Source organism: Trifolium pratense, linkage group LG2, assembly GCF_020283565.1.
Source record: "Trifolium pratense cultivar HEN17-A07 linkage group LG2, ARS_RC_1.1, whole genome shotgun sequence".
Classification (NCBI taxonomy): domain Eukaryota; kingdom Viridiplantae; phylum Streptophyta; class Magnoliopsida; order Fabales; family Fabaceae; genus Trifolium; species Trifolium pratense.
In genome coordinates this window covers 54,543,322-54,570,777 of record NC_060060.1, presented here as the reverse complement: position 1 = coordinate 54,570,777, position 27,456 = coordinate 54,543,322, and the positions used below count along the sequence as shown (strand labels likewise).

General features: G+C 33.9%; 5 protein-coding genes across 5 annotated transcripts; 3 read left to right on the top strand and 2 right to left on the bottom strand.

Annotated features, from left to right (window-relative positions):
- Positions 1-1,938: 1,938 nt before the first annotated feature.
- Positions 1,939-3,712, top strand: LOC123904958 (PKS-NRPS hybrid synthetase cheA-like). The gene is made up of 2 exons (XM_045954561.1): positions 1,939-3,339; positions 3,437-3,712. Exons 1-2 carry the CDS (start codon positions 1,939-1,941, stop codon positions 3,710-3,712), a joined length of 1,677 nt encoding a protein of 558 aa, XP_045810517.1.
- Positions 3,713-3,814: 102 nt separating this feature from the next.
- On the top strand, positions 3,815-4,471 carry LOC123904957. Its single transcript, XM_045954560.1, has one exon. It carries the CDS (start codon positions 3,815-3,817, stop codon positions 4,469-4,471), a length of 657 nt encoding a protein of 218 aa, XP_045810516.1.
- Positions 4,472-6,097: 1,626 nt separating this feature from the next.
- LOC123904956 lies at positions 6,098-6,490 on the top strand. The gene has a single exon (XM_045954559.1). The coding sequence runs from the start codon at positions 6,098-6,100 to the stop codon at positions 6,488-6,490; it is 393 nt and encodes a 130-aa protein (XP_045810515.1).
- A 1,991-nt stretch (positions 6,491-8,481) lies between these two features.
- LOC123904955 (protein MAIN-LIKE 1-like) lies at positions 8,482-9,624 on the bottom strand. Its single transcript, XM_045954558.1, has 3 exons — positions 9,583-9,624; positions 8,773-9,492; positions 8,482-8,682 (listed from the first exon to the last, which is right to left on the bottom strand). Exons 1-3 carry the CDS (start codon positions 9,622-9,624, stop codon positions 8,482-8,484), a joined length of 963 nt encoding a protein of 320 aa, XP_045810514.1.
- A 2,031-nt stretch (positions 9,625-11,655) lies between these two features.
- On the bottom strand, positions 11,656-15,301 carry LOC123907747 (inositol-3-phosphate synthase). The gene is made up of 10 exons (XM_045958126.1): positions 14,915-15,301; positions 14,748-14,816; positions 14,521-14,656; positions 13,411-13,658; positions 13,075-13,301; positions 12,874-12,989; positions 12,541-12,717; positions 12,261-12,449; positions 12,108-12,170; positions 11,656-11,984 (listed from the first exon to the last, which is right to left on the bottom strand). The coding sequence occupies exons 1-10, from the start codon at positions 15,100-15,102 to the stop codon at positions 11,865-11,867; spliced, it is 1,533 nt and encodes a 510-aa protein (XP_045814082.1). The 5' UTR covers positions 15,103-15,301; the 3' UTR covers positions 11,656-11,864.
- Between the last annotated feature and the right edge of the window lie 12,155 nt (positions 15,302-27,456).

The window sequence follows — 27,456 nt, the reverse complement described above, 5'->3', positions numbered from 1 at the left end:
TCCGAAATTAATTTTTTGGATTGATAGAAGACAGGATGTCCATTCGAAGAAATGGGCCATGGAAGAATTCTGGACTGGTACCATAAGAAAATTGCTCTTCCGACCCCCCTATGTTGCTCTAAGGACTCCCGTTCTAACTAAATTACCCCTAGTTAGTTTTGGAACTTACATTCCGAAATGACTTTTTTTTCAGATATTTCGGAAGTTACAATTCAAAATTAACTAATGTTGAAACGTACGTTCCAAAGTGACTTTTTTTTTCTTTCAATTTTTGGTATATTTCGGAAGTTACAATCCAAAATTAACTAATTTTGGATTGTAGGATCCGAAATTAATTTTTTATTTTCAGTTTTTTATTTTATTTCGGAAGTTACAATCCAAAATTAGGCGTTTTCAGATTGTATCTTCCAAACCATCCCAAATCCAAAAAGCAAGTGTATTTTTGGGTTTTTGAGTGCAGTGACCAGTGATGTTGAAACCATGGAAGATCCATTCTATTGTAGGGTCTCATAACTAATTATTGTATTGGTACCACGTTGCTAAATTTCACTAATAATTCAGCTCTTTTATGTATGACTGATTGTGATTTTTTTTTTTTTTTTTATCAAGACTGATTGTGATATTGTTGATTCCTTATTGTGGAAAAAACAAACCATAGTCGACATTGTTTGGTAATGACATGTTGATAATGAGTAAATTTAATCAAGGGTTAAAGGAATAAATACACGTGATTACTCAGATGATTTGTTAAAATACCCGTGAAATATTTGGTTTGGTAGGTTGTGTAGTGTAATCTACTTGGTTAATGAGAAACAATATTTTATTTAAAGATGAGTTAGCAGGTTATAGTACATGAAGTTTTCTCTCCTGAACCCCCCAATTCTTTTATACCCCCCAAAAATCTCATTTTGCACCTTGCGGTATAAAATTTTTTTGCCAAGAAACTTCGGTTTTTACGAACCGCAGGCCATGGACTTCGGTTTATATAAACCACTCGCTGAATTACTTCGGTTTATGTTAACCGAAGTGTTTCTTTATATAAATACTCTGGTGTCAGTTCTTATTCACAAAACGAGAATTTAAAAAGGTTACGGAAAGAAGATCAATTTTTGACGCATTTGAGGCTTGAAATCAACATTGAAGCATCATCTAATGGATTCAACACGCACCAAAGCACAAAACTCAGGTAACCACCGATTTAAATTCGTTTTTTCTTGCTATCATAGGCTCTGTTTTCGTAGGGGTTCTGACAGTAACCCTTCGGGGAATATAAACCGAAGTCAAGTTATGTGACCTTCGGTTTATACGAACCGAAATGTTGATCCTCTGCCTTAGGCTTAGGCTTGGCTTGACTTGACTTCATATTGACTTATAAATTGTACTTCATATTGACTTGGCTTTATTTTGGCTTCATATTGACTTCATAGTGTCCTATGTGTTTAATTAGTGTTGTAATAGGATTGTAAATATTATGTGTGGTTGATTGATTGTTTTTTCATTTGCGTATGCTGTAGTTACGGAAGGCGAAATTAACGAAGTTGTCGAAGTTAGGCGACCTGTTGTGCTTGGCCTTTTTGCAACGGCATTGTTCCAGCTGATCAACCAAGAAGTCCTCCTAATGTGCCGCAGCCGATAGAAATTGACACATCGTCTCATTTTGCGACTGATAGGGAAGAGAACGACAGAGATGAGTTGATCAAATGGGCTCGAAGCGTGTCGCAAAGTTTAAGGTTCGCAATTATAGTTAGGCGATCCGATTCGGGCGAGAAGAGAAAGGCTCAATTGGTGTTAGAGTGTGAACGTAGTGGGAAGTATGTTCCAGCCAAGAAGAAGTTGAAATCCGATACCTCCGGAACAAGAAAATGCGAATGTCCTTTCCGACTCCGTGGGTATTACAACAAGGCAACAAAACTATGGCGTTTGACTGTTGTCAACGGTATGCATAACCACGAGTTGGACAAAGGGCTTGAAGGGCATCTCATGGCGGGGCGTTTGAAACCGCAAGAGAAGGATTTTATGGACGAGATGACAAGGAATGCGGTGGCTCCAAAAAACATATTGTCCACATTAAAGGAGAGAGATCCGGAAAACAAGACCTCTGCAAAGCAAGTGTACAACGCTCGTCATAGGTACAGAGTTAAAATGAGGGCGTCCATGACTGAGATGCAACACTTATGCAAGAAGCTTGACGATAACAAGTACTACTACAAGTATCGGACGGTTGTTGAAGATGGAGTTGAACATCTTCAAGATATATTCTTTGCACATCCGAGGTCCATAAATTTATTAAACTCTTTTCATACTGTGCTGATGATGGACTCCACATACAAAACCAGCAAGTACAAAATGCCGCTGTTTGAGATAGTCGGATTCACTTCGACCGAGAGGACATTCAACGTTGCTTTTGCCTGGCTCAGTAACGAAAAGGAAGACAACTTTATATGGGCTCTGCAACAACTACGTTGTTTGTTAAGGCGTGAGACAAATTTGCCGAAGGTTATCTTGACGGATCGAGATTTAGCTTTGATGAATGCTATTCCGGCTGTGTTTCCAGAAGCGGCGGCGTTGGTTTGTCGGTTCCATGTTAAGAAGAATGTGAGGACCAAGGCAGCCGAGCTGGTCAAGGTGAGGGATGGGGAAAAGGTCAAGGCGGCGGACATGAGGGAAAGAGTCTGTTTGGCGTTTGAGGATGTGTTAGATTCGTCTACTGAGGCCGAGTATACTGAAAATGTTATGGCTTTTAGGAAGTTATGTGAGAGGTGGCCAAAATTTGTTCGGTACGTTGAAGAGACAATTTTGGACACCGACAAAGAGAAGGTCGTGAGTGCATGGGTGGACAAGTATATGCACATGGGCAACCATACGACAAATAGAGCCGAAAGCGCACACGGTGTTTTGAAAAGTTACTTGACCGACGGTCTCGGTGATTTGGTGAAGGGTTGGGAATCGATGCACAGAATGTTAGGCAATCAATTCACCCAAGTGCAAACTGAATTTGGCCAGAACATGTCTGTGTATGGACACACATACCGGAAGAAAACACTTTACTCGACTTTGATGTTTAAAGTCTCTAGACGTGCATTGAGATACATCCACACTGAATCAAAAAGAGTCGAGTTTACTGGTATGGATAACATGAAGTGTGGTTGTCTGATGAGGACTAACTACGGGCTGCCATGTGCGTGTTTGATTGCCAAGAAACTGCACCACAATAGGCCTATTAGACTCGATGAGGTTTACAAACATTGGAAGATAATTTGTTTCCAAGATGAAGAAGTTGGTGGCGACGTCGAGGACGATTATGCGTGCACGGCAGAGTGGCAAGCAATTCAGATGCGTGTTTATTAAAGGCATAATATATTTATTTTATGATTTTACGATCATTATGCGTTGGTTTTAAATTTTTAATGGCATGTTTTTTTTTTGTTTGTTTTAGGAACGATTGAGGACAGCTGATGTAAGCATGAAAAATGAGATCCGAGATCAACTCCGAAAGATTGCGTATCCTACAACCACCGATGTGGAGCCTCCGACCACAAATGTAAAATCAAAAGGGGCTAAAAAGAAAAAGGTGGTCCGTGGAACAAGATCCACCAGCAGAGATAAGTCTCGATGGGAGCATGTTGAAGAATATTTCACGGAGACACAAGCGTCGCAATCGTCAAAGCCGTCTCCGTCAATTCCGTCCCACTCAAGGCCATCATCATCATAACCTACCGCATCAAACCCTATACCTACGGTGTCTGAAGCTCCGCTCACTGTGTCCAACCCATTGCCACTAACCTCATCATCTCAAATTTTTGGAATTAACCACATGTCAAAATTCATGCATCCCTTCATTGAAGATATCATCAACGTGGACGGCGACGGCTATTGTGGTTACCGTGCCGTTGCATTGGCTCAGAGAGGCAACGAAGATGATTTTGAACTGATACGGTGCAACATGAGCAGGGAGTTGCGATTGAATAAGGATATGTATGTTGCTATATTTGGTTGCGAGGAGCGTTACCAATATATCTATGATGCACTACTCCCACCCCCGAGGATGAGACAACGTAATAGTATTAGGAATAGTGTTGCACCGATGGATAAATGGTTCACGTTGCCGGATATGGGACATATCGTGGCCACCATATTGGATAGAGTAGTTGTTCAGCTCTCCATACTTCAAAACGGCCCTTGTGAAACTTTTTTCCCATTGCGTTCCATTCCGTCACCAAACCCGTCTTCAAGGGTTATTTGCCTTGGCGCGTTACCGGATCACTATGTTTTGGTAAAGCTTAAAGTTGGGTGTCCGATACCCAAATCAAACAAATCGTGGAAGCAATATTGTGCTAAACAAAGTTTGGGCTGTGAAGCTTCATTCACATCTGCGCAGCATAAGTTCGAGGAGATGATGAGCACCGAGAACGTTGTCACCGTCAAAACAGTTGGTGCAGACAGTAGAGAAACTCCGTTGGTGATTGACTGATCATTTGGCCTATTTTGATGTATTTTATGTTGTTATATATTTTGATGTAACGAACATCCATTTTGTAATGAAATTATTCGAGATGTAATGACATCCATTTTGTTATGAAACATATTGGAGTGATTTGGTGTTGTTTAATTGTTTGTGTCGATATAATGATATTGGTGTTTGAAATAATTTTAATGTTGTATACTTGTATGAATTTCTTTTCCAATATGAATGTGTCTGAATGAACAGCATTAACAATGGATTTCGTGTGGATGTCATTCCATGGAGGGTCGTGAGTTACAATATCATTGGTTGTCATGAAAATATATTTCGGTAATTAGGTACCGGAATTTACCCAGATTTCGGTAAATATCTGCCGAACCGGCCTATTTCCAGTGAACAACCGAAATGTTCGGTAGATTGGTACCGAAGTATGGTGATATTCCGGCAAATAGTTACCGAACTATATAGTTCGGTAAACATATGCCGAATCCTACAAATTCCTGTGAACCACTGAAATGTTCGGTAGATTGGTACCGAAATAAGGGGGTATGACAGTTAACTTCGGTGAATATTAACCGAACGCATAAACTTCGGGGAATGCGAACCGAAATATGGTTAAATTTTCAACTGTTGACTGGGGGTATAAAAGAAAACTGGGGGGTAGAAAAGATGTAAGCATATGCCTAAAAACTTGTTAAAAATCATATAAATAACTTAATCGATACGAACCCGTCAAATAATTTATGGTTGAGATTACACCGACACTTTTTGTGGTCGAGATTGGACTGACAATTTTTTTTTTTTTTTTTTGTGTTCAAGATTACACCGACATTTAGTTGTGGTTAAAATTACACCGACGAAATTATGTGGCCGTAATTAGATTGAATGTAGTATAAAACCGCCGTATGTGTATAGTTGTGAAAAACACGTTTTCACAATTACGCAAAATGAGTGCTTCAAATCGGTTTGTTAATAACAATAGGGCGACATATCATGCATTTTCAGTTAAGTTTCGCGGTAACGACGAGTTGTTCTGCGTTGACCTGTCGAACAATTTGACAACTATTCAAGCTCTTAAACGCCAGATCGAAGTCATGTATCGCTTCAAATACGGCAGACAAATCAAAATAGAAAAAATTGCGTATTATGAATCGACAATCGATATGGCCAGTGATAATGTCGGTGGATATGATGAGCAACCGCGAAAATACGAGTGGAAGGAGTTGAAAAATGATGACGATGTGAACGACATGTTCAATGGGGTAGAAGTGGATCCGAAGTATCCACGTTTGTATGCTACCTTAGTAGTTACAAACTGAAATTTTGTTATTCATGTTGTTGAATTCTCAGTTATGTTGTCGGTGCATTTTCGTTTACGTTATCGCTGATTTTTCAGTTATGTTGATGTTGACTTTTTAATTAATGAATGCTTTTATGTTGCACATTTTTTATGCTCCATCTAAATGCTCGCCAAACGAATCAACACCCACCTACCGCATTTAAGCCCACATAACTCCGTTAACTACCAATCCACCTCATTAACGCTCACCTATCGCCATAATGTGCACCAAACCCATCTTTAAATTCATGTGTTTTGTTGAATTCAACACTCGACAGAAAAAAAATAAAGGGAAAATGGATGTCTCACTCACACAACGAATGAGATCTACTCTTGCGGCAGTTTACTTTGGCGATGGAAAACCGCATTTGTTTCGAATCAATGACGGTGAAACGTTCGAAGGTCTGAAACAGCAGCTGTACCAACTGAATCGCACCGTAAACAACCCGAACGACAATAGAACGGTATCAAATCTCCTGTATCGAAAGCCATCGATTGGTTCTGACGGACACGTTGCTTTCACTCGTATGACTGTTGAAAACAACGATGATGTAGAAACTATGTTTTCAATCTTCGAGCAGTACTCCTCCACGGGGCCTATCGAGCTAGATGCGACACTGACAAGATCAGTTGAAGCCATCCTTGCTTGTCTTGTTGGGCCGGAAGACCCAAATTATGTTACTAAGTGATGCGACCGTGTTGTTATCGTTTTGTTTTTTAATTTGCCTAAGTGTGTTTCCTTTTCATCTTTGTTGTGATTTTTAGTTTGCCTAAGTGTGTTTCATTTTCTTGAAGTTATAATTAATACTAGTCGGTGTAATTTCAAAGATTTCGATGAGATTGAATTCCAAATTTTATTTCGGTAAAAGCATACCAAATTGTTCCCAGATTTCGGTATTTAGGTACCGGAATTTTCACTCGCTTACTGGAAATACGTAGTTTCGGCAAAAATTTACCGAACTCGTTATTTCGGTAACTGAACGTCGAATATTACCCAGATTTCGGTAATATCCTCCCGAATTTTTCTCTAGCTCACTGTTTTTATATGTTTCGGCAGAGTTTTACCGAAATAAGTCTTTTCCCAACAAATGACTTTAAACTATGTATCACCCGTGTGATCATATCCACGCGAAATCACCTGTTCGGATATAATCGTATTTCAAATGAAATTCATACATTTCAATCCAAATCCAATAAAAAAACAAATTAAATAGAAACCGCATTCAATATAAATCCATGTTCATACATCCCAAGCAAAATGAAATTATACGGACAAATTGTTCCATTGTACACGGCAGGATTAAAAAAAAAATAAAACATAGCGAAAACAAAAAATAAAAAACTACAAGCTGTTTGTTCCGGCATCTTCCGTTGTCTTCTTCTTCTTCTTCTTCCTCTTCTTTGTTCCTTCACCCGAGTCTCTTTTCCTCTTCCGTCGCACCAAATATGCATCAACAGGCTCCAAATCAGTGTAGGCTTTTTCAATAACCACCAAAGCATCGGCCAAATTGAGTTGACCATCGAGCGCTTTCCTCAAATCCGCTCGAACCTTCTTAGTCACTTCGGACACGTCGCATTCATCACTCACGTTGTCCTTCTCAAGTTTAGCATGTGTTGGTGGATCCGCTTCAACCGGTGGCAATATCTTCGGATGAGAAACACGGTATAACCATGGAATGTATCCGGGTACGGTATCAAATGCACGCACAACTTTTGGTCCTCGCATCTCCTCTGTCACATAGTTGGCAGTCAGGTAGGAAGCAAATGCATCAGCAATCGTAAACCGATTCATATCAGCCTTTGCAGATACATCAGGGTGCCTAGGGATAGACTTGACATGTCCAAATTGTCGGAGGACACGCTCTGGCAAGTGTGGATTGATAATAGCACTTCCACACATAATCCAACCAGTGTACCAACTGATATCTTGCACGTTTATGTAACATCATAAAATATCATAACATAGCTGAGTATTAGACACATCACGTTAGCGGAAATTAAAAAAAGGTAACGGGTAATTAAACGTAGTCAAATACACCAAATTGTTTGAATCAAACTACATCCAAATTCGACAAATTCAAATAATAAAATTACATTAAACAACAACTGAGTTACAATATTAGCTAAGCCTACTCTCGAGTGTTGTACCGTCTCCCTCTACCCCGCTTAAGTCGCCGACACGTCAAAACAGGGTTAAGCAAATTCAAAATCCTCCGCAAAGTACCATGAACAGGAGTTCCTTCCACCGCCTCACCTTCGCGAAGTGACCTCTCCACCTCATCCCTAACACCACGGCATACCTGAAGCATATTAGGGTCATTCCTTGCTTCTGCGGCCTCTATCAACACCTCTAAGTTAGGTGGCCTTGGTGGTGACGCGGGAGCTTGTACGGGTCGCATAACTGGATGCGACACTTTGTAAAACCATGTCATGTATCCAGGTTCATGGTCCCATGCGCTAACCACAACCTGACCCCTCATCTCTTCAGCAATCACCCTCAAATCCAACTCCTCCATAAAAACGCGATCAATCTCACATAGGCTCATCCCCGGAGTCGCAGACAAATCCGGTTTTCTTGGAATGCCTTGGACATGTTTAAATTGTCTAAGCACGCGTTCAGGCAAGTGCTTTGCTTTCAAATTACCACATCTCAACCATCCAGAAAACCAGCATGAATTTATCAAAGGGCGGACGTGTCGGTGATCATCATATGGACTGAATACGCAGCCGTACGTCTGAATATTATCCAAACTGTTTCTATAGCCACTTGGTTCCCTATGTCCAGCTCCGGGAACAAACTTTGCATTTCGAGGCATGCCCTCAGAATAGATAGGATCCTGCGCCCACACACTAAGTCCTGGAAAAAAATATTTATCCAGCCCTGAAAGCATGACAAACAAGTTTCATTATATTGACGGACATTACATATCATACATGTTGAATAATTTTCGTAAGCGCATGTTTATGTTACCTGAAGCAAAGACATGTACCCAGCCATCTGATTCACTGTCACCAAACACGCATCATCCAGATAATGTTGCAAATGAACCAGAGCAGCAGCACCCCAATTCCATTCACGTACAGCCGACAAATCCTGAAAATACTGCAGGTATACTACGTCCACGTAGTAACTACTTTTGTTGCTAAATATGGTACAACAGACCAAAAATAGCAAGAAAGCCCGTATGGACCTGTCCCTATACAGCTTAATCTCATGCGCCGACTTACCTTCAGCAACAACCTTATCAGCTAATCTATGGTTAACACTATAAATATCCTCCACGTCAGAATGCTTCAGATGGAGTCCGTTCATTTTGGCAAAATGACCCATAACAACATCGCGATCAACTCCTAGAAATGAATTAACCATGTCAGCCGCTTCATCCCTCGACATTTTGCCATGGTTCAAAAACTTTCCCTCGATCGGAATATGCAGTAGACATTGGACATCGTCCAATGTGATGGCCAGCTCACCCAATGGAATGTGGAATGAACTCGTCTCCGAATGCCATCTTTCAACAAATGCCCAGAGGAGCCCGTAGTCAAGCACGCTAAAATTAGTCCGGGTAAGCGGCTCCAAACCCGATGCTTCAACTACATCCCAAAACCACCTGTTCGTGCGGCGGGACGGTTTTTGTATATTAATAACTTTTTTTCCGCTGGCGATGCAACGTAAATTTACCGCTAAAATCTGAAAAATTCCAATAACACAAAAAATTATTGAGCTAACGTAATCACAATATTTTTAATAAAATAATCGTCGTATTTTAAATTTGTTTACCTCTTTGTCATTTGGGTCTGCATACCATATCGGAAGAGCCATATGCTTATCGTACTCTGTTAACAAGGACAAATCCGTCGGTCCTCCTCCAAAACCTACTTCATCATCATTACGTGAACACTTTGGTGGTGGTCGGCGTACTGGTTTGCGCCGTTGTTGTCGAGGTGGTTGTTGCGGTGGGTCTTGCGGTTCATCTTGCGGTGAGTGTTGCGGTGAGACTTGTGGTGAGACTTGTGGTGATCCAAGATCATCATAATCAAAACACGCATTTAAAAATTGGTCGGCATCAAATTCATCTTGCACCACCAATGATTGTCCTAGACGTGTCCGTCCACGTGTATGCGACCCACCCGCCTCAGCATCATGTGTACCTTGCCCCGGAGTTGGTCCTTTGCGACGACCTCGTTTGGACGGATGATTTGCAGCAAGCTCTCTACGAGCGGAAGCATGTGCATTGATTGCCTTTCCATGCCTACCCCTAGGTAGATTTTCTTCCATATCTATACATAGATAAATAAATTCACAATCAATACAAACAATTAATCTATGATAAATTCATACTTATAATTCAATCGAACACATGATTCTTGCAACAATGGAAACATAATTCAAATGGAAACATGCATTCATATTCACTCGTACATTTTGACAAACACTTAGAGTACACTATAACTCAATTAGCTTCATATTCACATTTAACTCAATTAGCAACATTCATTCATGCTAGTATGTAACCAATCTAACAACTAACCAATAATCAACGATTCAAACAACATAATCAACAATTTAACTCAATAATCAGATATTGAAATTTTGGAATTTTTATAGGGAAGAACAAAAAATGAATTTGAAATGTCATGGTGATGAGGAATGCATAGAATGACAAAAAAAGGAAAGAAACTTACTTGATGAAATGTGATTTGAAGTTGGATGTTGAAGTTGGCCGCAAATGTGTGGAAGAAAGGAATAGAGGAGTTTTGTGGTTTGTTTTTCAAAATAAAACGAACTTACTGAAATTGTTCATATGTAAGGCAACTTCGGTTAATATCAACCGAAGCAACCCTACATTCGGTTCTCAGTTACCGAACGATGTCAACACCACGTTCGGTTCGCAGTTACCGAAATGTTTCAACATGTCAAAAGACTTCGGTTTTTATAAACCGCTGTACCCCCCAAGGGTAAAAACGGAAATTCAGGGGGTAGAAAAGAAATGAGGGGGGTCGGGAGAGAAAACTTCATAGTACATTAGTGGCAAAGATAAAAAAGCTGGTGTCTATATGGTTCATAGGAAAAATGAGTAGAAAAGTTGGATTAACTTTTTCTATGATTGGTGTTTGTTTGCTCTATAATGTTTGTAATGTGATTTTTGTTGTTTTCTTGTGTTGGGATTAGGGTTGTCAATTTGCATCCGGTGGAGCGGATCCCACGGAGATTGTCCCGTTCGGAGCTTCGAAAACAAAGTTTTTATCCCCGTGGGGATGGAGGCAAAAATCCCCCCGTAGGCACTTTGGGGTAGGGATTGGAGACGAATCATCCGTCCTCGCGGATTCCCCGAATCCATCCATATATACACTATATATTATTATTAGTATGATTATTAGTAGCCAAATGTTTTTGCAATGTTTTCAGTATGATTATTAGTCCATTCCCCGAACTGCCATACTTTGCAGGACCGGTCCAAGTATTTGGAGGCCCTGTTTGAAAATTAAAACTATATCTTTAATAAAAAATACAATTTTTTTTAAAAAGTTATTCTCTATTTGAATTGTAAATAACATAAAAAATAGTCACCATAGTAAATACCATCTAAAAGCAACATATTTTAATCAATAACATTAAAATATTCCCCCGTGGGGATGGAGATGGAGGCAAAATCTTCCCGCGGGAAACGGGGAAGCTTCCTTTGCACATTCCCTGCCCCGTTCACATCCCTAGTTGGGATACCCTTGTACAGTTGTACTCTTTAGAATAATATTTATTTTGATTATGAAAAAAAGTAAACAGGTTGCTAAATTAAAGGTTATATATATTATATTATACCATTAAAAGAAAATGTAGAGCCATAAACACTAATTGAGCACAAAGCACATAAATATTTATAGATTTTCATGTACTAAAACACAAGCTAAGCTCTGCTCTAAAGCCACTTGGGAGCAAAGACTACCAAATATTACACTTGTGAAAACATCAGCAAACATTCTCAAAAGAAGAATAAAAGGGATGAAAAGAGCAAGTTCTGATTCAGCTAGAGGGAGTTCCGACTATGATTCTATCCACCGGCTTCACTTGTACTCGAGGATCATGTTGTTCTCTGGAGCCAATCCAACACAAGCCCTCATGATGTTTTCGAGCATTGCTCTCTGCTTGGACAATGCATTCACCACTGGTGTGCCCGGTGGAACCTGTGATATAATGATGTAATATTATAATAACAGGATTTGTTTCTTAAAACTGAATTTCTATATGAAAGTAAAAATAATCATGTGGATATGTAATCCAAATTGAATCAGATAGATTGAACTCACCAAAGGAGCCTTGGTCAGGTAACTGAGGATGGTAGCTACAGGGTGGAATGTGTGAAACTTGTTCTGCAAGAACCAAAACATAGTTAACCTCAAATAATACACAGATTATATAGTACAGCCAAGAAAAGAAATTAATTAGCATTGCATACAGACCTCAGCTTCAGATTTGAACTGAATTCTAGTGCTGAGCTCAGCAAGAAGAACCAAATCCAAGATAATAGGAGCAGCCAAGAGGGAATCTTCACACGTGTTGTGCAACACGATAGTGTTCTTTCCACCCATGAAAATTTCTGAAGTGTACTCATCCATGGCTCTCTTGCTGTCACCAACATAAGGCACATACTACAAAGGCACCAAAGTGAAGAGAATAAAAGCCTTGAAAAGGTGTGACAGTATAGAGAATCATAGAAAAGTTGTGTGAAATAAAAATTACCTTAATGACTACAACATGGTCTGGATGCTCGCCAGGCGCATAGAGGATGGCATTGCTGTTGACCATATCGTCAACAACATTGCTCTTTGAAATTTCCTTGGAGCGGAAAGTTTGTGGTGCTGAGAGGTTCATACCATCATTGTTTCCAAGATGATTGTAACTCACTATTGATGTTGGCTGCAATTATCAACAAGACGCTTAAAATTCTTTCCATGTTGCCAAAATTAAATCAGCATAATGCAAACATAACATACACAGAAATGCTGAAATTCATACATAAAAGTAACACCGAAAACACATGATATAACAATAATCTAAAGAATAATAATGTACCTTGATACCAGCTCCTACAAGGAAATCAACCAAAACAGATTTCATTTTGGTTTGACCACTCTTGAAGTCATCACCACCAATCAAACTGTTGTTCTTGATGGCAAGATCAATCAGCCCTGACAAGAAAAAAAGCAAAGTTAACAACCATGAACAAATACAATCAAGTGAAAGATTTAGGGAAAATAATGACAAACAACAAACCTGGGACAAAGGTGTTCTGAGGGCTTCCATTAATGAAAGGAACATTTTCCAAAACACAAGCAATACCAAACAAGGTGGAAGGAGAAATCTCAGACTCATTTCTGTCCACAGCAGCAAAAAGGTTCTCTGTGGTGTCATTGAGTCCAACAACCAAATTACTGTACCTCTCTGTGTTAGCAGTCCAGAGGACAACAACCCTGTCCACTTTGTTAGCTTCCTTAAATTCCCTGAGTTCATGTCAACACAGGAACATATTCAGCAAATTTTAAGCTGGTTAAAAGTACAAGTGTATTATTAACATAAACCTGAAAGTAGGTAGATTAAAATCAGACATACCTAATGTCTTTGATGATTTGGTTAATTTGTTCTCTCTTTGTACCCTTGATAACATTATTAGCACGTTCTCCTTGATTGGCAGCAATGAAATCCGGGTCATAAATACCGGGAAGTGGAACCATGGATTCCATATAAGGCCTCAATTGCTTTTGCAAATCGATGTCGAAAACCCTGGCCCTTGCCATGGCATCAGCAAGGTTCATGTTACTGATATCCCATCCGCCAAAAACAATGTCATCAGGGTTGACCTGCATATGATTTTTAACAAAAATAAGGTCAAGTTTATCATCCTTAATTCAAAGCCTCTACGACTCCAATTGTTTTTCATAAAAAAAAATAAGAATGTCACATATTAAAAGCTTCAATTCCAACATTTTTTTTCTTCCAATTCACTGTAATTAGGATCTTTGACCCAGTAGGGGCCAAGGTTCCCACAAGTTAGGCCCATTGGGCCCACTATGGAACTAATTCTCGAGTCGGCAGCGGAATATCTATTTTTGTTTTTTGCCAGGTTGGACTACCTCCCAAATGGTTCGTAGGCTCCACGAATCAAACCCGGATTCTTTTATGGTAGAGTGTTTCCAACTTTCCACATCATGTTGGTTCAATAACTACTAACCCTTACTTATAGTATGCTTAGACTGATAGAAACTTACTAAATAAGTAATACAGAAAAGAACACTAAATTTCATCATTAATTTACAACGCTCAAATAAAGAATGGTTCAAATAACCATTAGTGCTCTTTTATTTAACAGGACAAGAAATGATTCATTCATTTCTTTTATTCTTATATTTAATCACATCATTTTATTTCTTCACATCATAGTATCATAGTATAATATAATTAAACAATAAAATAATCGTCCCCATGAACCTAACTCAATTGGTATAGATGTTGCATTTTATATGTAGAGGGTAGAGGTTCGAACCCAGGATCTTCCACTTATTCATCTCAAGTGGTGAATTTTCAGTCAGGAGTCTACTAGACCAAAATAAATAAATAAATAAATAACTGATTTATTTTATTTTATAACAATAATCACATATGAAAATTAAAGTTTCAATTAAACCAATTAATTAAAACAAAAGGGGTTAAGAAATTGTTTACCATTGGAAGCAAGCTCTTGAAGGGAGCATGAATTTCCTCTCCTTGGAAAGATCCAACACGGATAGCTGAAGCTTGAGTTAGGGATCCAAAGTAATTAGCTTGTTGAATATTATCTTTGGTTGCCCATGAAATTCCCCTAAAAATCATAATCAATGTTAATCAACCATAATTATTTATCACTTCTCATCAATTAGTAAAATACACAAATCAAGAATTAAGAAACTAACTCTCGATTAGCAATAACACCACCAGTCAGGGTTGAACCGTTGTTTCCACCCCATCCCACAAGCATTACCCTAACAAAATCAAACCAATAAGTAAATAAATAAATAAATCAGAAAATAGGAAATTAAATAAAGAAAAAAGAGATTATGAATGAGATTAGGGAACTAACCCCAATTTAGGAACCTTGATATCAGTTTTAAATTCATATTTAACAGTTTTAGGTTTAACAATCCACTGATAAGTGCCATTTCTGTTTTCATGAACGAGTTCAGTGGTTTCATAATTGTACACAGACTGAATCTCAGTTTCAGTGTACTTAACATTGGGACTTTCAACTTTGAAATTCTCGATAAACATTTTTAGTGATTCTACTTCCTAATTAACAAAAATGAATTTCAAAGTAGAAGAAGAAAGTGAAGAAAAGGAAGATGGTTGATCTATGCATCTAAATGAAGAAGAAGGTGGTTGTATATATAGAAGAAAAAATAGAACATGTGACTGTGCTGATCACGTGAGATGAATTGAATGGGTTTTACTTTTTCATTTTTTTGATAACTGAATGGGTTTTACTGATTCCTCTGTAGAGTATTATTTGACTCTTTAGTGAAGTGGCACCACATCACTCTCATATTCCTCCAAATCAACATCTTCAAATATTATTAAATAAATACACTATCTTTTTTGAAAATGGTTAACAAAACTTTCTTTTTCAAAAATTAAATTATTCAACTCAAATAATTAATGAGATTTTTTTATTTATATTGCGACTAAACTCTAAATTATCATGATTTATTTATATAGGATCTATTTTTAAAATGAAAAATAAACATTGATAAAAACGTTCTATTTCAAAGGCTCGCGTCTTGCCATATAGAGCCGTGTTTTCTTTGTCCTCCACTGTTTCATTCCCTTCTACTTTTCGGTTATCAACCAATTTCATATACTGTAACTTTTTTTTTTAAGTTTTATATAGTGACTAAATTCCACTTTTAAAATGAATACGTTAAATATTTAGAGTTGAACTTCAATTCATGTATGTATAACGTAATATCTCTACTAATTAAGTTAAACTCGCGAGAATCTCAAACACTAACTTCTTTTTTTTTTCTTCCCCTTTTCTATTTTTTATTATTATTAAATTTGAAATTAATAATAATAATAATAATAATAATTTATTTGACAATAATAATAATAATTCTTATTTTACTTCAACTTGACAAAAACACATAAATTTAAATTATATACACTGTAGATTTTTGTCAAGTAATGGGAAATGATTAAATTAAGTGAAAATAATAATAATCTTGTTGTCTTATTTTATAAAGGTTTTTTTTTAAAAGTTAAGATGTATTAATTAAATTTACACAATAATAATTTTTTTGTAGTTTAGTGGACTAAAATTTCACTCTTAAGGTAGATAAGTAGGATGACCGGAATTCAAACTTCGGCCTCTTGCATATATAATGTGATGTCTCTATCAACTAAATTAAGTTCACGGGACTACAAAATAATAACTCTAATTAAATGAGAAAAAAAAATGAAAGATCACAATATTTATCACTTTAATAATTGAAAAATAGTTTTAAAAAGAGAATATATGTATATTATTGATAAATTTAATCTAAAAATAATTTTTCTTAATTTTTATTCTTTTGTCAAAGAATATATTCTTTTTCAATATGTGGCTTATATTTCACTCAAGGAGCTTTTTACATGAGCGAGAATTCACTCTTTCAATGTGTGTGGCTTATATTTTGCTTAAGGAGCTTTTTATATGAGAGAATTCTCTCTTTCAATGATGTATTGTCGTTTTATTTAATGGATTAAAAAATATATACTTCTATTTTTGGTACAAAGCATCTCATACTTATTAAATAATGGGTTAAATATATTTGTTTGCTCCTATAAGATTAACAAAAAAAAAAATTCTCATGTGTATAGTGTATATAAATTAAATAAAATATATATTACGATATCATATGAAATTCATATTACATTTTTCTTTTCCAATATGAGTCCATAACCAATAGAAGATAAAAAATTTCATCAATTTTTTAAATAAAAATTGAAATGGGAATTATAACTAGTTCTGCATAAAACAAATAATTTATAAATTATTGATTGTAAAATATCCCTATTATTACACAACTAAATGTATTTAATTAGCTAACCTTATTATAAACGTAATAAAATTAATATCAAACGAATTGAGGTCTTATTACTTAGGCGTGTAGTCATGATATTATTAGGCTTTTTGCTTAGGTGTGTAGTCAAATTCTTGGAGAAAATTTTGATTAATTAAAATTAAATTAATTATTACAATTAAATTTATACCCCATGGACAATTTTTCATGAGATTAATCTTGCAAACTATTTACAAAAAAATTATTTAAAAATACAAAGTTTCAGCTAGTTTAAAGACTCATCTTACATATAATTTACTTTGAACTTTAATACAAATTATGTATAAGTTTTTTTTTTTATCAAAATTATATGTACAAGTTATGCTTATAAAAAATAATTTCAACTAATGAATGTTGATTTAGTTGTTAAATATATAGTCGGCATATTTCCTTAGTTTAAATATTAATTTTCATCTATATGTTGAGTTTCAAGTGTGAGTGGTTAAGTCTCACATTGATTTTGTATTGAAAGAATGTTGGATTTATAAGAGAGGTACCCGATTAACCTAATGTCTTAAGGTTTTTGGTGGAGATGTGGTGCCTCCCGTCTTTTGAGAATCCTAGAGCATTAACTCATTGTTTCTCCCGAGTTCCTCCAGACTCTCCAACAAGTGGTGGTTCGGCTTGGTGAGGAAATGGAAGGGGATCCTGGTATTGGATCAACTATAGGATGTGAGAATTCATACTTGGGAGAAAATGTTGGGTTTCAAGTGTTAGTGGTCAAGTCCCACATGGACTTTGTATGAGAAGAATGTTTGATTTATAAGAGATGTAACCTATTATAACCTAATGTCTTAAAGTTTTGGGTGGAGATGTGGCGTCTCCAATCTCTTGAGAATCCTGGAGCATTGACCAATTGTTTCTTCTGAGCTCCCCCAAACTCACCAACACGATCTTTGTTATAAGAAACAATTTATATTTTTAAATTTATTGAATAATTTGATCTATAATTTAGTCTAAATAGTATTCAATTAATCTAAAAGTGTAAAATGTTGTGGCAGTACAAGTTAAGTCTTATATTATTTAGAAAAGTGAAGGTTCAACACTTTATAAATAATATGACTCATAAACCTAACACATTAAAGTTTTGAGTTAAAATGTGATATTAAACCCACTTATAAAATTGTTCTTAAACATAATGCAGATGATCTCCGGCTGGCTCCTTATGAACGAGTGACCCAACATAAATTGTCTCGTATATAAAGAACACGAGGGAGTAGTAAATTATTGATATATGAGGGGTCGGGGACATGCATGTAACAGTCATTGAAAATTGAGATGTTTGATTCAAAGGTATATTCGTGGCAATGGGGTTAGAGGCCAAGTGCATAATAATGGTGGGTTTGTGAAAAGAAGAAGTAAAAGACAATTGTAAAATGGGACCAAAGCAACAATAGCATGAGCGAGACTCGTGAATACGTAACACAGATTCAGGAAAATTCGATGAGTTCTGGAATCTTGAACTTGGCGCGTATTTGCACGCTCAAATGCTACCGGTTAGTTATCACTTGTCACACATTCATTCAGTGCATGACTGTTAACAAGTGCTCCTCAAGACACGTGGTATGGATTGATCAATAAAGTTGAAGATGACTCGGTCTCAGTGAAAATAATTGCAGGATCAAATGCCAAGTAGGATTTTCACCATGACCATTAATATGATTGGTCCAGATCATAATAAGAGTGTGATTTATTAATCATTTGGTACAAGATCACATAATGGTTTCATAAAGACATACCGTAAAGACATTGTATCGCTCATGTCAAAATATAAATAAAAAAAAGGAAAATGCTAACCAGTGCCTAGGGACACTAGTTAAGGATACTAATTATAGTAAAATTACATTGAAACTTGTGTAGTCAATGTTTGTAAAGTATAAAAAGTGTCATCTCCAATACAAAAATTGTTTTTTTTGTATCCTTAACTAGTGCCCCGGGGGCACTAGTTAGCATAACCCATAAAAAAATTCCTTAAATAAAATTGGTGTATTTAATCCAAATTTATATTTTGAGACGAATGGAGTATAAGAGTTGGATTTTAAGTTTATTTATTTTAAAGAGTGAGTTTCAAGAATTCACCAGTGCCCCGGAGGCACCGGTTAGCATGACCCTTTAGTTATTAAATTACTCGATAAAAAAATGTTCTATTAACTTTAAAGAATTCACATACTCCAAAATAAGTATATGTGAATGAAACACAAACCGACAATAAATTGCACCATTAAAACTAATATTTTTGAAAACAATGCGGACAAATCTCTTTGATGCTAGGGGTGGCCATAGCCACACCAGCCCAATTTATTTTTTAAAAAAATATATCTATAATCTATAATAACAATAATAAAGGCAAAACATTGTTTTGGTGTAACTTTTTTTTTTCTTCCAAGTATACCCTTCAACTTACTATTTCATTGGTATTTTTTTTCATATCTCTTTCTCTCTATTATCTTTAATCCATTGTATATCTCCAACACAAACTTTAAAATAACTGATATATTATCAATTATGCCTCTCTTCCTCTCTTTTTTATGTTTCTCTCATATCTATTTTGCTTCACAACGAGGGTACATGCGCTGCAATGTATAGGCACTTGGTATGTGCTTTTTTTTTCCCCCTTTCTTTTCATCGAAACAAATTTAATTTACTTTGTCAAAGGAAACCATAAATTTTCACTTACTTGCAAGCAATCAATTATTATTTCAAAGTTTTTTTTTTTCCTTTTGTTTGGATGTCATGTCATTGTCTATGCATTTAACATTTCTTTTAATTGTTTTGTAGGCATATTGTATGGACATGTTTCAAATCAAAGATAAAGATTGAAGTAAAGAACTATGTTAATAAAATATGAATCACTTAATTTGTGTACTTATTTTTATTTTTGTCAAAAAACCACTCGATTTCTAAAGGTATATTACATTGTTGTGAACATCGACTAATTGATTAAATCATATTCTTTCTTGCCTTTTTTTAAATAAAAAAATTATTTTTGTATAGATGTCATTAATTTGTGTTTGCATCTATCATTCCTTAAATTTTTTGTTAACATCTTCTCTAAATATGGTTCAATGGTAGTTTATAATTTATATGGATTGTTTATAATTTATATACATGCATTAACGCAATAGAAAATCGTGTATCACACAAACGGACACGGAACGTGCCCGTTTGGCCAGTAGTATATAAAACCAATGTTGCTTTGTTGAGTGAATAGAGATAAATTGTCTTCCATCAAAAGCACCTTATGCGTTTCGTTTTTCTATTTTTTCCCGAGTTTTTCCACACCGACTCACCTCTCCTCTCAGTCTTACTCTCAACCTTTCCCCCGTTTCTCCTTGCATCACAACATCGTCACCCCCGTTTCTCCTCTCAACCTATCGTTGGTTGTTCGCTTTGAGGGTTGCTTGTCCCAAAGTATACTTCAGTCAAGTCCACACATGCATGTTTTTCTCCTACCCAACCATACATCAAAACATATGTAGGTGTCGATCTCCCTCCAGTTGATTCGTCCCAAATTATAAATCTTTATATATATATATATATATATATATATATATATATATCACAAATTATAAGTCGCTTTACAATTATATTCTTTAACTATTTATTACCATTTTTTCTTTTGTCTCTTTTTTTTTTTTTACAAGATCTTTCCTTTCAATTTTTTTTATTGACATTTCTCATACTAATCATTTTATACAATTACTCATAATTTATTTTTCTACACAAAATTTATTAATTTAACTTTTTAATTTGATTAAAGTGATCCAAACGAATTATAATTTCAGATAGAGGTAGTACTTTTTTTGGTTATGCAAAACAAAAATAAAAATGGATTGAAAGGTACTTTATTTTTAACCAAAGTGAGATATAGCTGGTGATGAATGAATAACAAGTGGAGAGAACATTGGAATAATAGAAAGAAGATAAAGAAATTACGCAAAAAGTGGCGGAACTAGAAAAAAAAAGTTGGGGTGGATCGAGAAAAAATTTATAATGTATAAATTAAAGAAAAAACTAAAATTTGCAATGATGATGTAAAATAATTTTATACTAATAGTAACAATTTATTCTATCAAATCATGCTATTACTTCCCATTAAACCGTAAACTAAATATAAATTTATATTTCATACAAAAAATTAAATTGTGTAACTTTAATTAATATATTTTTTTAAAAAGAAAAAAAAAAGTAGAAATCATTCTTCTTTTGTGTTGATTATGCCTATGGGTATTAAAATTATTTTTTTAAAAGAAAAAGGAAAAGAAAAAAGAATAAAATGAAGCAAATAAAAGCATAAAGAACAAAAATGTATGTAAATAAACAGGGTCTGCAGGATTCGAACCCGCATACTAGAGAAGTAGTCCTGCAACCTTGAGGTGCTAAGAGCCACTGGGCTAACATTTATATTTGTTAATTTCGTGAAGACATGAAGGAATGCCAATAAAGTACAAGAAACACTATGTACAAGACATGAAGCAGAAACTATAGAAGCTTCAACCAAATAAACCAAGGAATATAATCAACTCTTCCATAAAAAGTTAGCTGCAATTTGATAATTTGTTAATTTATATTCTCTATAATTTAGTAATCGTTATTAGTGATCATTAATGGATGCAGAAAAGAGGAAATTGCGTTCGGAATACCAATACCATGCTGCTCATTAGTTCTGGCATCTTTTCTTTTCTTTACAAGCAAGCATGTATCGATCAACCGTGGGTTGGATTCTCGTTAGACTATTTTTCTCAACATGATATGATTAAATCGGGAAAGAATATACTCCAATTGCATGCATGTATATATTTATTATTCTCTTGTTAATAGTGGATATTTATTTATGTTAACAAAAGTGAAAGTGACAACAATTATCATCGATCATTATTAGTTGGTTAAGTGGTGATTGACGGTGAACTTGTTAGGGAGGATCACGATTCTATCCCCGCAACTACGATCGGAAGAGGCTGGAACCACTTGATGCCGAAACTGACCCCCAAACCATATTAAACTGATGGTGAAAGGAAAAAAAAGACAACAACACCGAAAACCAAAAAAAGAAGAAGTGACAACAACATCACTCCCCGTGAGCTTAGCTCAGCTAGGTGGGACATCGCATTATATATGCAGGAGTTGAAGTTCGAATTCTGAACATCTCACTTGTTCAATTAAAGGTGAAATTTGTATCCACTAAGCAACTTGAAAAAAAATGACAACAACACCAAAAATTCTTATACGAAATTATGAAATTTTGAGTTCGAAATCAAATAAAGATATTCAACCTAATGATATTACCAGTTTTGTTAGATTTTATAAACAGAGTAATAATGATTTTTTTTTTGGTTAGGTAACCTATTAGTTAGAAATTTCACCATTAAGGAGAATAAATAAGGGTGTTTGGGTTCGAACCTCTACTCCTATATAATAATAATAATAAATCTATATAATATTATAAATGTATTATTAATGGATTATGATATTCAGATTGAGGTGTGTTATTTTTACACAATACTGAGACGTGTTATTTTTTTTGACTCAAAATACTGAGACGTGTTATTGAAAACACATATTTTGACACAAAATGACACATTTCACACGGCTCATAATATTTTTGTGGCTTGAGGCTTTGGGATGGTCAAGATTAAAAGCAAGAGGCATGACAATCGTGTGGCTCTTCTTAACCGAAAATTTTATTCATACTACAAAGTGTCAAATTAAAATTGCCAATTGTGTCCTGTAAATCCCTTCCACTCTTTTTGTTTCCCAATTGGCATCACAATCTCGATCAGAAACCAACTAAAAACTTCATACCAAATAGGGAAATAGAAATTACAAATCTAATACCTTAAATTTTATAAATATAAGAGGTCGAACATTTTATAAGTTAGATGACCAATAAATCTAAGATTTTAAATTTTTGGATAAAGATGTAGTGTCTTTCTCACTTGTGTAGTTGCACCCAATTTGGATGATATTCTAGTTACCCTCATATTTCAACAGTAGAATTAGAGTAGATGATCACTTTGCTTGGAAAAATAGCACTATATAACTAACTAACTAACTCCCCTTGTGCAAAAATATATTAGTGTCTAAGTCACTTGTTTGGTTGTTATTTATATATGAGTACATAAAATACACGAGATTGCTCTAGATTTGAATAATTGTGCTTTTGGAATGCCAATAAAATTGAATTTGAAAAAGAGTAGATGGTGTTGTTGTATCATTATACACCACAAAATTTCTTTGGATGCATTTGATGCTCTCTTCTTATTTTAGGCCATTTTGCTAGGAAAACACAATTTTATGAACCACAAATATAAAAGGGCCGATTGTGGGCCCTGTAAAATAAAAAGCTCAGCCTCCATTAGAAATTGCGTGTAATTTTGATGTATGAGTTTTTTTTTTTATAAGCAAAAAATTGTATTAATAAGGAGTACAAGAAGTACTCAAATCCTTACAATACAATGAAATTCCTCAAATGCTAATAATACATTCTACAGGATTAACACACCAGTCATAGTACGAATATGAGCAATCTCTACCCGACCGACCAATAAATCAAAACCACGAAATGAACTTAATTTGGTCTACCAACTGATTACAATCAAATATAGTCCCCCTAAAAATGATGTTATTACGTACCCTCCAAGTACACCAAGTGGTTGCTAGCCATATTAAATGTTTCACTTTCGATCCCTTTTTCGATTTAACAATATCACCAAAGAAATTAAAATGCTTCCATCCTTCCTCATAATGATGATACGCACAGCCTACCCATTGATAGATACTTTTTCACACTTGTTGCATCAAGTTACAATTGAAAAAGAGATGTTTACAGTCCTCTAATTCCTTGAAACAAAATACACAAAATAAATCATGAGAATTAGTTAAAATACCTCGATAAGCAAAAGCTGCTCTTGTAGGTAATTTTTCAATAAGTAATCGCCAACCAAAAACACCAACTTTTGATGGGATATCGTTATTCCACATCCCCAGCAAAGATGTTAATACATTTGTGTTCAATTCCCGCGCAGTTCTACCATTTTGCAGTAAAGAATAGACAGATTTAACTGAAAACATCCCCGTATTGTCTGGCGTCCATCTCCACTGATCTGACTTATCCTGCATCACATCCACATCCAGCAGCAGCTGCTGTAAGTATGAGTTGAATAATGGACGGGTTTTCCAGACGCAAATAGAATACACCAGTGTTTCAATTTTTTGAAAATATATAGTTATTTGGTGTTATTTTTGTTGACAAATTTGGTGTTTTGTTTTAGTTATTCCGAAATATGTTCATATAAAAATTAGTTGTTGTTGTCGTCGTCATCTTGTTTGTGTAGTTATGTTGTTAATTATTAGATATATTTCCTCCGTCCTATGTTATAAGCAAAAAAAATCTTTTTTTTTGTCCCAAATTATAAGCAAAAGTAATCAACTTTTATCATTTTCAAAATTTGCTTTTACTTATTCTCATGAAATTTGATGTAAATTGCATTTAATTTACTCTCTCTCTCTCTCTTCTTTTTTCCATAATCAATAACCTATCAAAATTCTTTTTACATCTTCCCATGAAATATCTTTCAAGAAATGTGATTTTTTTTTTGCATATAATATGGAACGGATGGAGTATTATAATAGAACTAGTATAACTTACCCGTGCAAATGCACGGGTTAATGTTCAATGAAAAATATAGATATTTTTTTGACACATGAAAAATATGGATTATTAAATTTTCAATATTTTGTGGTTTTTTTTAATTATTTGTAAAATTAATTTTATATTTAATGTAATAATTTATTTAAATATGATAAATGATCCAAATTTTGGAGATTTTAAGGAGAAATGGTAAAACGGAGAGTGATACTCCAGTCCCCGTTCCCAACCCACATGTTCATATATTTGTTCTTTTATTTTCATAAAAAAGGTCATTAAGCAAAAACTAATCTAACGGTTAATGTATATTAGTTCTTAATCGTCATCTCTCTCCTTTAGACATTTGTTTTCTTCTGAAGTATTTTAGTCCATGTCCCCGTGTGAAAAAATTTCACATTTGTGTAATGAACAGTAGAATTATTTGTCATTTGCTTGACACAAAAAAAATTTATATCATTTTTTTTTATGCATATCTCATTTGTTAATGGTGCAAATTTTAAAAAATTTATCTATTTGTTTATCTTACAGTGATGTTTGGAAAATAAAAACAAAGTAATACATGATATTATTACTTTTAATTCTTTCTTTTTTTTTATATATAAAATCATTGTTACTTTCCTTACTTTCAATTGATATTTATCGTATTTTTTATATAATAAAATCTACAAATGTATGTCCTACCCCGTGTAAGTTATTTTTTGCTTAATACCTCCATGTAGATTATTTTTTTATCAATACCCCCTATTGTAATATTATGTTTGGTATAAATCACTATGTAACTTTTTTTTATTAATAAAATTAATAAAATAATAAAATAAAATAGAAAAATAATCTATGAAGTCAATTACTTCATTCCTTTTATATTTCAGACAATCACACCATTTTCTCTGTTCGATAAGTATGAAGTTTAAGAATAACTTTTTTTGTGAACAATTAAATTACTATTTTTTTTTTTATATTCCTTTTAAGGTAAGTATTTTTGTTCAGAGATTCTTTAGCCTTCAATTTTGTTTTGAAACATATTAAGCCTTCAATTTCTCAGTTCCACATTTGGCCAATTCGTTCTATATAATTTTTTTTTATAAGCAACTTGTTCTATAGTATAGTCCTTCGAGGAGTTTCTATTATTTTATCAGTATATTTGTTAAATATCACATGAAAAATTAGACAAACAAAAAAATAATGAGTAAAAAAAAGAGTACAACATTTATTAATAATAGTAAAAAAAACATTTATAAGCATGATTTACACCAATAAAAAATAATATGAACAAAAAGTGTTTTTTAATAAGTAAACATGATTAAAAAAAATGACAATAAAATATAAAAAAATATAAATAAATACTTAAACTTTTTTATTTATAAGCAACCATTTTTTTTTTTTACAATACTATAACAATTTTTAAAACTATAATGTAAGAAAATTAAACTTATTTTTTAGGAAAATGTTTCGATAAACATCATTTAAATACAAAGCTTATATATATATATATATATATATATATATATATATATATATATATATATATATATATATATATATATATATATATATATATATATATATAAATGCATATAACATCTTCAAAAATAAGAAAATAGTACAACGAAAAAGTTGAAGATTATCTCCTTGTAAGCACAAAAAAGACGGGCACCTGGTGTAAAATAAGAAAAGAAGATTATCTCCTTGTAGGCACAAAAAATAATAGCATCAAAATACAAAAATATACTATATAATATTAAACTTGAAAAAAAAACATTGAAAGAAGAAAATAGAACAACGAAAAAGTTGAAGAAAATGAGAGTGAAATCACCCAAAAAAAGAATAGAGATAAAAGATTGCAAAAAGTATAATTTTGAATTGCAATAGTGTGTGAAATCGGTTGCAAATCACAACTATTTATATTAATAGAATGAAGATCGAAATTATAAATGTCATTTAATAGCAATTATCTAATTGACAAATTATGGGGCAAAATGATTTTGTTTCTAAAATATAATATAATAATAATAATGTAATGTAATAATAATAATAATGAATAAAATATCAAATAATCAAATTAGAAGTAAAAATTGACATTGTCATTAAAAAAATTGAAATGTATTCAATTGTTTCCTTTTGAATGATTATTTTTGAATTAGCATTAAATTTTGATTGAGAAGGACACAAAAAAAAAAGTAAAAATTGACATTGTCATTAAAAAAATTGAAATGTATTCAATTGTTTCCTTTTGAATGATTATTTTTGAATTAGCATTAAATTTGGTGAATTCTTCGGTACACATATTATGTGGACGTGTATCGGTACACTGTTGACGTGGTTAACAAGTGGCAAATATTTAATGCAGATTTTATTTCTTTATTAAAATTTCTATTTTAAACACTACTTTTTAATATTTATAAATATATCATCCACATAAATATAATTATCAATCATGTTCCACAATAAAAAAAAAAACATGCATCAAATCTTTTAGGGTCATGTTAACATGTGCACCAAATGCACATGTTAAGATTCTAAATATAGAAAATTGCATTTAATGTTAGAAAAAAAATTTAATGTTTAAAAAGTTAAATGCACAAATTTCAATATATTATTTCTACTTTTGCTTTCTTAACATGTGCCTTTGGTGCACATGTTAACATTTTCCAATCTTTTAATCTAGATTGTCACATTTTTTTAACAAGATTCAAATAATTTAATATTATTTAATATCCAATAAAATAATATAATTTTAGTATTTGAACAACACATGGTATTTTCAAAATAAAAAACGTATGATTTAAATAATTTTTTTTTATACTATCATCATCATCATCATCATCATCATTATTATTATTATTATTATTTCCTTTCATTTTTTATAATATTATTAGTTTA